Raw genomic sequence first — 10,751 nt, forward strand, 5'->3', positions numbered from 1 at the left:
CCTCAACCGTCTAGGATGCTCAAACACCCAAGAGTAACAAGATCCGCAAGGGATTGGTGGGGGAATCAACTTTTCTTTTGGTGGAAGTGTAGATCTAGGCCTTCTCAACCAAGCCCTAAAGAATCAACAAGTTTGATTGGCTATGGAGAGAAATCGGGCACTTTTGAGCTTAGGGAGCAACAATGGAGCTTGGGAGGGTCAAAGGTAGGGTTCCACAGCAAGAAGAACCCCTTATATAGTGTGTGTGTGTGGGGGGGGAATCCAACCGTTTTCCCACTCACAGCCCGAGCCTAGCGGTACTACCGCTGGCTGCAGCGGTACTACCGCTGGGCCCATGATAGTGCATAAGCACTACCGGGCCAACCACCGCCAAGAAAGTCTTCGCAAAAAGGTCCGTCGAAGTACAGCCGCTAGGAAGGCGGTACTAAGCTCCTGGAGCGGTACTACCGCTGACCAGGGGCGGTACTACCGCTAGGGCCAGCGGTACTACCGCTGAGACCATTTGCTTAGATGAGATAAAAACAGAGGCGGGAGCCACTCCAAAGTTGCAGGTAAGGGGAAAGGAGATACAGTGTATGCGTGCAAAATTGATTCCACCCAAACCTTTCCACTACGGGTCCCCTCTTAATAGTACGACGTTCCTATGACTCAAAGAAGGAGAATCATAGAGTACACCGTGCTTCTGTTCCATGGAAAGAGGGGGCGAGTCGTCTTACGCCGTTGACATGTGTTATGTGAAATCTTAACACACACGATTAGTCCTTTGCGGTACTGTCATCAATTACCAAAATTACTTAGGCATAAAATATGCCCTAACAATAATGATTTTGTATACAATGAAATATTCATGTAATGGAAAAAGTTCATTTTATTCAAAAATAGTTATCCATGCATGTCTGAATATACTTTTATATGCTTTGAAAAAGATCATGTATGCCCCAAAAAATAATAAAATAAAAATGTTGGAAATGAAATAGTAAGCATGAACAAAAAAGGTGTAAAGGTAAAAGAAAGAAAGAAAATAAAACACAAGAATAGGGTAGAAATAATAATAATAATAACAGTAATAGTAACAATAATAATAAAAGAAGCTATGGCTGATCCATTCACACGCTCTTTAGAAAAATGCAGGCTATTTTTTCATAAAGTGTAGAATAGGATCTGACATTGGTTTGATCTATATCCATATTTTGGTGTCAAAACTTTTCTTGCGGATTTGGCTAATATTGGCAAGAAAGCAATGTGTAGTGGACCCCATTGGCAGAAGTGTATCTTTTGTTCCTACAACTTATGATGGTGGTGTGCCCGCAAGTCACGGGGAGCACAACCAAAAGATCATCGGCCTTTTCCAAAAAATAAATTCATTAAAAATAAAGATCATCGGCCTTTTCCAAACATGGGTTGCTTGCGAGTACATTCAAAGTACTCATTGGCTTGCCACTAGTTATTTCATTGACCAGACATGAGAGAACACGATATGATGAAGAATATATTGGTGGCGTTCGAGCGAGCTTGGACGCTTCCAAGTCAGAATGCCTGTAGGGTTGAGGCGGATGGCATGGGTTCATGTTACTGATGAAGATTTTCCGGTGCAATATAAATGAAGACTTGGCCATGGATGTAAGACTCTTGTTATTCAGTTTCTATGTGTTTAGTGAGCACTGATCTCTGGGATCACTGTGCACTTACATTCGGTGATCTCGGCTTATGCGCCGGGGTCCCCACACACGACCTATGTGAGAATAAACCACAAGTAGGCCCTCACATAGTGCTCCATCGTTTCATCATCGGCATCTTCCGGCCATTTCATCCGGGTCTTCAGGAGCCAAGGCAGCGGTACACCGGATGTACGGTTACCCTTAGGGGGGATCAGTCACCTATAATGGTGGTAACCCTATGTTGTCAGTTCATCCTCTCCACTCGTTGAGTGAGAGCCTAGCCCTCGATCGGTAGGGTCGTAATCATCCCCCAATCCTCGAGGGTCACCGCCATCTTCCCACATGGGAGATGGAAACTGTGCATCTCTGGCCGCCACCGACCGATCAATGTTTTGAGAGCTGAGTGGACGAGCGTCGGTGGCTGACACTTGAACTGCAGGACGAAACCCAACAATCAGGCTCTCGTGTAGTATGGCTCGTAACGCTCGTCGTATTGCATCTTCACGGCAGAGTGACCCGTCACGCGTAGTAGCGGGAGCATCAGTCAAAATGTGGACGCCAAAAATTAGTAATTTATTTTCATCAATTCGAAAGCTTTGGTTCAATATTTCCATCATAGTAATTACCATTCCGTTCTCTATGAGACAGGCACGATGATCTGTGTCGAATGCAGGGTCAAGCATGTAGTACCTAATGCCGATGTTGTCCACAAGAGGTGCCTGCCTAAATAAACTGAAGCATTATAAGCACAACCACAAGCATAAAAAAGCAACATGATTTATTCATTCATATAACATCCACTATACAGATATACCTCATGCATCATATCATACCAAGATGCATCATATCAAAACAAACATAGGATTTAATTCCTCGGACATGCATCATATCATAATTTTTTCAAAAAAACATGAACTAGGGTTCATCTTAAGCATAATTCTTCCAACAACACCCACTATACACCATGCACCATATCATATCAACATGCATCATATCAAAACAAACATACGAGTTAATTCCTCCAACATGCATTATATCAACACTTCTTAAAAAAACATGAACTAGGGTTCATCTTCACACTACCATTTCAACTACTCCCTCCGTACCTAAATAACTATTGTTGGAGAGAAGTAGTGACTAGAGTTAATATTCAACCCCATAAAACATCTAGAATCAACCTAAAACAAATCCTGGCTAAAAAAAACTAAATCTAGTTGAAAAATAGGGTTGATTTGAATCAAATAATGCATCGAATCTGAAACTGTTTGACTAGAATTAATTGGAGCTTATTTTTCTTTTTTTAAGCCATCTCGAGCCGCAAAAATCATCGAGAATCGAAAGAGATCCGGGAAGAGGGAGTGGAGGAGATGAGAGAGGGAGGAAGAGGGCCCATCCTCTTTTCTTGTGGCGGGGTGAGGAAGAAAGGGAAAGTGGGAACCATAGCCTTTCGACCCTAGACCCTACCGCCAGACTCCCGGGCGGTAGGCTGAGTCGGGCTACCGCCGGCCCAGGTGGGATAGGTGCCGAACGGAGGCCACGACGTTCGCCATCAGTTGCTGATGTGGATTAGTCGGCTACCATCAGAAATCCTGACGGTAAGAAAAATGATTAAATCTTAAGAAAATCCTGAACGGGGTTCAGGTCCGGCTAAAGTTAACGAAAGGATTAAAACACGAAATTTAGCCCCACTCTCGACTTCTTCTCAGTCTTCAGATCTCCGATGAGCCAAACGGACGGCCCACGTATCACGTAAGCACTCCTGTCCACGCCAGCCCGATGGAAGCCGATCCCCAAAACTGAAGCAGAGAAACCGATCGGAGAAATAATGGACGCCCTCACCCGCCTCCACCGGTCGCTCGCCGGCGGCGAAGACGAGGAGTGGCAGGAGGACGACATCCTCGGTGATACCGAGGGCCTCTGCTCTCTGTCCCCTCTCCAGGTCAAACAGACCCCTCCGAGAACCCTCGACCGCAGCAGCCGTTTCTTGGTCCGCGTCGATCTAACATTGTTCTGCTTGTTTTGCCTGGTTCAGCGGGTCTACGCCTTCGCCGCTTGCTTGGTTACTGGACTCGCGCTCATGATGCTGGTACGTTGCTGTAATTTCCGCCTATGCCCGTGCAGTTTTCGGTACAGTTGACTTGACTGCAGGTGAAGAATTGGCCATGTAGGCCGTGCACCGCGCTGACGCTATTTTCAGCAATTGGATCCTATACATTAAGGGATTAAGAACTATCGTTAAGAGTTGTGCTTACTGTGTTATTTCCAGCAATGCCTGATGCCATCCCTTCCAAATATCCAATATGCCATTCAGACATTTCGGCTTAACAAAGCTATAAGTCGAAAGAAACGGGTCACATGCTTAAATGCCTGTTTCAGCATTAAGAACTTTAGTTAACCCAACACAGTGATTTCTTTGCTGGAGTTGCCTTTCGCTGTAAGCTCGTGTCGCATTTAACCTGCCGGTGCTAGTGAACTACTGAACTGATGCTTTGCCTTCACTTAGTTGGAGTTAAGGTTTCAAATGCCATGCTTATGCGAAATTTGTTCGGATCTGGTCTTGGATGGCCGAGACAATTGTTAATTCACCTTATTCCATTAGAGTGTAGAAACTGTATCATTAGGCTTTAAACTCGTTGTATGATTTACTGGCAATTCTAAACTCTTTAACAGAAGTTAGTTGCAGCAAATAAAATGTGTCTAAATGTAAATTCTTCATATGATTTAGTACTTACCTTTTATTTTGTTTTTGCAGTCACTTATTGTTTTCACTAGACCTATCAAATTTGCCCTCTTGTTTACATTTGGAAACATAATGGCAGTTGGCAGGTGATTACACAGATTTTAACTCATGGCTTTTTTCTTTACATTTGTACTCTTCCTTATATCGGTGTCGCTATTTATATAACTGCAGTAAAACTTTCAAGTTAATCATATGATCCTGTCAAATGCCAGTTTGATACATATGTTCAGCTCATGCATTAGCTCTACTTAACTTTCTTCTTCAATATTCACCTTTTGCAATATGCTGATTTGAACCTTTGTGTGGCAGCACAGTCTTCGTAATGGGGATAAGTAAACAATTAAGAATGATGTTTGACCCAGTTCGTGTTTATGCTACGGCTATTTATGTTGGATGTGTTGCGTTTGCTCTGATTTTTGCTCTTTTGGTTAGTAACTCTGAACCCTTTGTTCATTTTATGGCTTTATTCCTGTAAATCAATAACCTGGTTGAAAGAACAGCTATCAAAATCCAACAGAAAACCGTGCGTTCTGATTGTGGTCTATGTGCAGATTCATGACAAGCTGCTGACATTGATTGCAATCATATGTGAGATCTGTGCGCTCTTCTGGTAAGTTGCCTTTCCTACGAATAGTGGAGACTTACTTACTTGTTAATCGATTATTTAGGTAGTCTTGTATTTTTTCTTCCTTGATCTAACTGAGGTATATCATACCTCGATTCAATTAAGGCATATTTGCAACTTTTCAAGTGGCATTGGCATTATTACTAGAAGTTGCTTGTTTTGCATGTAGAAAAGTAAATGACACTTGTATTGAGATACTTATTACTGTGCTAAGTGAGGCAACGTCTAGAATGTCGTTCTGCTGCATGCACTAGGATAATCTGAACACCTGTCAATATTTTTCAAGCATGTAACATGGACACAGTTAATTATATGCAGTCATCTGATCCTTGAGTGCTACTTATCATGCATGGAATGTGTGTTTAGAGGACCATTAGCAAAACTGAGATTAGTTTATACTTCAAGACGGTAGAAAACTGCTATGACCTCTTATATTTTTCAGGAATCGATTTGAGGTTGTCCTTATTTGTGCTGTTTTGTCTTATGTATCTCTTCGCCCAAGTTATTTGGCATTGTATATGTGTAGCACGTTCAGTTCCAGCCATGTCAAATTGTCGAAGAAGCAATACCTGGAATTGGAAATAGTGCTACACCTCTAACTTTTATTATTTGAGATTTGAGTGGTGGGAGCACAAATACACCAGTGGATGATATGCAATCCCCCCAGTCCTTGAATGCACTCTGTTATACATGGGCCTTGACTATGTCTTTCTTGATAACGTTCTTCTTGTACTGTTGGACCTACATAGCTATACAAGTATACAATCGTAAAGAGCACATACCTAAAATGCTACTACCTCTGTTTTTAAATATAAGACGTTTTGGCAGTTTAAATTGAACTGACAAAACATCTTATATTTAGGACCAGGGGGTGTACCAACTAATAATGCTCTATCAGTAGCCCATAACCATGAGTGGTCATAGCATCATCTCTGTATAAATGGTCCGTGGCATGTGCAAACCTAGAATAAGCAATGACTGACCATTAGCTCCTCAGGGCCGTCGAAATGCTGTGCGCAATGGTCCAGGCAGCAGACAAGAGTGAGTAACCAGTAGCCAAACCTTTCGTCTAGAGTAAGAACTAATAAGTAATGCTGCAAGGATTCGAAAGCAAAATAAAATAAAATAACTGGAGTTACCACCTAAACTGGCCTGTATGATAGTGTGGCCGTCGCGTTTTCCTTTCTGAATCACGGCATGCAGTTCTCGTTTGTCCTTGGAACTGTTTCTTCTTGTAATCAGTGTCCAGCAGCAGTGTGTAGTAGGATATGGTATCTCAGTTTGAACCAAAGGAAAGCATGACATAATCTTATATTTGAACACAGAGCTTCAGTGGATTGGACCATGCAATGGTGCAAACTTGGCTATACCACTTAAAAATGTGTAGCGGCGAACGTAGATGCAGGGTATTTGGACACTGTAAAATCTCCAACCTAGGAAACAGTCCGCAGATTGTATCTCTATTTCCTGTTGTTTCCCCTTTCAATCAACTGACAGAATTACCTAGTTTCAGAAGAAGAAGGCAGAATTACCTGACAATGTTTCTCTTATTCCACCTCAGGTATAGCTTGAGCTACATCCCTTTCGCTCGAAGGATTGTTTCCGACCTGATGGTGAAGCTTTGCGACACTGAGCTATGATCTTACTTGGGCGCCTGATGGACATTGTCAGCATGCTCCGGCGCCTGAAATTGGAGATCTATTCATCTCCGCTGGGCTCCAGCAGTGCATGTATTCCACCCATTTCCCTTTTCTGTTGATGAATGATGAACGGATGAAGCTCCGTAATGTGCATAAATGCTACAGGAGCGACACTTTAATTTGTGCAGCTCACAACCCCCCTTCTGTAATCCTTGATTCCATTTGTTTATTTCAACTGAATCAAATTCTGTGTAAACTACAGTAGTTGCTGCAAAACTCAGCTGTAAACGGCATATTTGCTCTGCACTTGTGTACTTCCATTCAGAAGCTGCAGCACATACAGTTTATTTATTAATCCTGCACTTTTCATTCCCCCTCTTGCAGAGGAAACCGGGCAACCCTCGTTCGCGTCCGCTGGCCTGTGGGGTCCACCATAATGGACGTCGCGGCGGGCCCACATGCCAGTGAGCCGGTGGCGTGCAGCTCTCTGCTTCAGTTCTCCCAACCATTTTCAAATTTCGAAACCCGTGTCGCTCGCCTCCCACCTATATATGCGATCGTCCGTGCTCCTCCTCTCCCCCGCAGGCAGCGGCAGCAGCAGCAGCGCATGGGCAAGGCCTTCTCCCTCCTGCGCCCGCAGCCACAGCCACAGACGCAGACGCAGAGAGGAGAGGGGGAGGGGATGGTGATGGAGCTGAGGAAGCGCCCGAGGCCGCGGCGCCTCGACCCCGACTTCGTCTCGTCGCCGCCGCCCACGCCGCCCAGGAAGCGGCCGCGGAAGCAGGACGCGGAGGCGAAGCAGCCGCGCCGGCCGGTGGCGAAGAAGCAGCCGGCGCCGAGCAGGAGGGCCAGGTGCGTGCAGCAGGGCATCGGGAGCCCCGTCGCCGGGCTCCAGCCTTCCAGGTGCTGCAGGATCGTGGCGCCGCTGTCGCGCGTCTCCTTCATCCCCCGCTCTCGCGTCCCCTTCAACTGGTAAGCTGTTCCCCGCTCGCTCTCTCCGCTCTCCCGCTGCTCTCTCTCTCTCTCTCTCTCTCTCTCTCTCTCTCTCTCTCTCTCTCTCTCTCTCTCGGCGTATGCGTGCGTGCGGGTCTGTCGATTTGAATTTTTCCGTGGTGGCGGATTTAACTGGGCCATGCTTCGAGTCGATTCGAGTTCCTAGTTTGAATCCTCTGGTCCTGAAGTGCGCGTGTGTAGTTCCGGAATTTCCCCGTGGTGCATCGGATCGGGGGGAGGGAATACATCTGTGTGATGAATCCGTGCAAATTACCTACTGAATTGCTTATTGAAGTGGTTTGAATTCTGCTGCTGTGAATCGAGCTTGGTATTGTGTTGCTGTTTGAATCCTCTGGGTGTAGTAGACTGGAGCTTGGAGATTATTCGAATTTCTGTTGCGTCGGATGTGTTTGGTGTAAGAACTGGTGCGCCGTGCCCTCGAAATTCTGGGCTTAGCGTTTCCAATTAGAAATGCGGACTCGCTGGTCATAGCTTCGTGTGTTTGATTTGATCCGGGTACGGTTCTGTTTGTGGTTTTGAAGCATTAGGTGTTCGAATTGATCCAGTGCGCCCTCTGCATTGCTGTCTGCAGTCGCAGTTTAGGTGTACTGCTGTGTCATTTTGTTTATTTGTTCGGATTCGAATTCACTGGAGTGGAGTGTTCATCATTAACCAACGTCTAATGTCTGCCGTATGAATCGAATTACTTGTGACTCTGATGCTTCAGCGATTCTACTGGGATTGGAATGGTGGTTTCCTGCTTTGTGTTGTGATTCAGGAATTCGTTATCTATCTGTTCTGTGATTTGTGCTGCAGGCTTGAAATCTGAATACCCTCGTCATGTTGTTTGGTGCAGGTACGACCCGGACATCTGGACGGAGGTGGCCAAGCACCTGCACGGCAGTGACCTGCTGAGGCTCTCCGCCACCTGCCTCTGGTTCTTCCGCCTCCTCTTCGACGACACCATCTGGCGCTACGCCTTCCTCCGCGACCTCTCGCTCCGCACCAACGACCCCAAGATGCTCAGGCTCCTCCACGTTCCCCGCCCGTTCCATCGCTCATGGCGCCTCCTCTACGCCACCGCCTTCGGTAAGCGCCAACTAGTCGGTGTGCTTCTCCCTCCTCCCACTGACACCAGTCGCACGTACTGACATGCGCGCTCCTCCGTCCTCTGTTTCTTTCAGACGACACCCATGCGTACTGCTTCCGTCAGCCCGAGAAGCACATTGGTGAGCACAGCGCAGCGCCGTCCCGACTCCTGAAATCCTCTCCCGGCCTGTTTCCTGCCGTTTACTGCCATGTGTTTACCTGACGCTTGGTGTGGTGCAGAGTGGTTTCGCATTGGTGGATTCCTGATGGACACGTCGAAGCTGCTGCTGTCGGCCAAGCTGGCGCTGCCACCGTGGAGGCCGATCCTGAATGATGGCCCAGAGATCTCCATCGGATTCATGGGAGCCTGCTTGCTCACCAACGTCCGCCCCGGCATCTGGATCGCTGGTACGTGCGTGCATACGGCATGTGCCCTTCTTCTCGGCCGTTCCTGGCTCTGGTCTTGTTAAAATGTCTGACATTCTTCATTGTTCTTTGGTCCTCTTGAATGTTGCAGACATGAACATGGTGCGGTGCCCCGTGTGCAACCTCAACAAGTGCGAAGGTGATGATGCTATAGGCTGGTGTCTGTTCTTGGTCCTGCTATTGTGGTGCTTGTTTCTGAATTTGGTCTGGATTGGAACAACCTGTGGTACAGGGACGATGCAGGTTCTGGACGCGCGGCACTGCGAGCTCTACCTGGAGAACAAGTTCAGGGATGGGACCTGGGAGTACGAGGACCTCGGCAGTTACTTCAGCCATGGGCAGCTGGATAGTGCCGCCGCTGCCATCTTCAACCACGACTACATCGATACCCCATGCGTCAAAAGTTTGTTCCTGAACTATTCATCCATTCCAGCACTCCATTACTCGTACGTGATTGCCTGGATACGAGGATGACACTCACGCTGACTGTGGCATCGTTTGTGCAGATATCCTCAATTCCAAGTCTTGGATCCGGGATCGCTCCAACCTGCTGCCCAAGGGATACTTCACCCCTGTCGCTGTCGCCCTCAGCAGCAACCTCAAGCCCAACGACGGTATGTCTAGCTCTGGCAAGATCATGACCTCAAGCAAAGCATTTATCTGGCTGGAGTCTAGTTTTGACATGAATCTTTGCTATGGCGCGGGGGTGTGTCTCCCATGACAGGGTTGCTGTCGAAGTTCCAGGCGATGCGGGACACGTCGAGGGGCGGGCAGATCGTGTCTGTCAGGATCACGCAGCAGCTCCTGTGATTCGTTCGTGCTTGGTTCATTTCTGGCTGGGTTCCTTGATGCTGCGCTGTGGAAATGTGTTAATGCCTAGTATTTGGTTTGCTCTGTTACTAGCGCTGACAGGGGGGATAGTCACAAGGGAAGGGGTACAGTGGGGTAGATTAATTCGATCGCAAAACAAGAAAAGTAGAGTAGGTAAATTGGCCTTTAGAAAACGAAAATAGGAAATTGCACAAATGGAGCGGGCTCTCTGTTGTTTGTTTTATCGATCGATGTTTAATGCGGTATGTTTGTACAATTGTACTTCGACGAGGAGTTGCACAATCTTTTGAGCATATATATACTACTCCCTCCGTTCCTAAATATAAGTCTTTGTAGAGATTTCACTAGTGGACTACATACAGATGTATATAGACATACTTTAACGTATAAATTCAATCATTTTACTCCGTATATAGACCCTAAGTGAAATCGCTTAAAAGACTTATATTTAAGAACCGAGGGAGTACTCCACATTGCTGCGCCGTTGAACTGCTATAATGATCTCTCAAACTTATGATCGCTTCCCTGCACCAGAAGATACTGTAAGTAGCCATTCATTTATTTTGACAACAGTTCCAGCAAAAAGAGGAAAATTTGAGTATAGAATTAACAATGGTACTCCCTCCGTCCCAAGAGCCTTAGGCTGTGTTTGGTTTGGCTTTTTTACTCAACTTCTGTTTTGAAGAAGCTAAAAGCTAATCAAAGGAGTAAATTCTCGGAACAGCTTTTAACAATCTGTAACTTTCAGT

At 46.2% G+C, this 10,751-nt stretch overlaps 2 protein-coding genes across 2 annotated transcripts; both read left to right on the forward strand.

The window, feature by feature from the left end:
• The first annotated feature begins 3,389 nt into the window (after positions 1–3,389).
• Positions 3,390–7,018, forward strand: LOC123443183 (vesicle transport protein SFT2B). Its single transcript, XM_045119479.1, has 6 exons — positions 3,390–3,597; positions 3,691–3,744; positions 4,411–4,484; positions 4,708–4,825; positions 4,950–5,008; positions 6,585–7,018. The coding sequence occupies exons 1-6, from the start codon at positions 3,484–3,486 to the stop codon at positions 6,661–6,663; spliced, it is 498 nt and encodes a 165-aa protein (XP_044975414.1). The 5' UTR covers positions 3,390–3,483; the 3' UTR covers positions 6,664–7,018.
• A 70-nt stretch (positions 7,019–7,088) lies between these two features.
• On the forward strand, positions 7,089–10,323 carry LOC123443182 (probable F-box protein At3g61730). The gene is made up of 8 exons (XM_045119478.1): positions 7,089–7,635; positions 8,513–8,745; positions 8,841–8,885; positions 8,986–9,153; positions 9,263–9,310; positions 9,404–9,574; positions 9,678–9,785; positions 9,896–10,323. The coding sequence occupies exons 1-8, from the start codon at positions 7,100–7,102 to the stop codon at positions 9,979–9,981; spliced, it is 1,395 nt and encodes a 464-aa protein (XP_044975413.1). The 5' UTR covers positions 7,089–7,099; the 3' UTR covers positions 9,982–10,323.
• The last annotated feature ends 428 nt before the right edge of the window (positions 10,324–10,751 follow it).

The sequence above is a fragment of the Hordeum vulgare genome, chromosome 3H (genome assembly GCF_904849725.1).
Source record: "Hordeum vulgare subsp. vulgare chromosome 3H, MorexV3_pseudomolecules_assembly, whole genome shotgun sequence".
NCBI lineage: Eukaryota > Viridiplantae > Streptophyta > Magnoliopsida > Poales > Poaceae > Hordeum > Hordeum vulgare.

Bases quoted from the DNA above. Each gene is read 5' to 3' on its own strand.
- LOC123443182 (XM_045119478.1), top strand. From the start codon at position 7,100: ATGGACGTCGCGGCGGGCCCACATGCCAGTGAGCCGGTGGCGTGCAGC. The intron at 8,746-8,840 runs GTAAGCGCCAAC...TGTTTCTTTCAG, and splicing joins CCTCTACGCCACCGCCTTCG to ACGACACCCATGCGTACTGC. The intron at 9,154-9,262 runs GTACGTGCGTGC...TGAATGTTGCAG, and splicing joins CCCCGGCATCTGGATCGCTG to ACATGAACATGGTGCGGTGC.
- LOC123443183 (XM_045119479.1), top strand. From the start codon at position 3,484: ATGGACGCCCTCACCCGCCTCCACCGGTCGCTCGCCGGCGGCGAAGAC. The intron at 4,826-4,949 runs GTTAGTAACTCT...GTCTATGTGCAG, and splicing joins CTCTGATTTTTGCTCTTTTG to ATTCATGACAAGCTGCTGAC. The intron at 5,009-6,584 runs GTAAGTTGCCTT...ATTCCACCTCAG, and splicing joins GAGATCTGTGCGCTCTTCTG to GTATAGCTTGAGCTACATCC.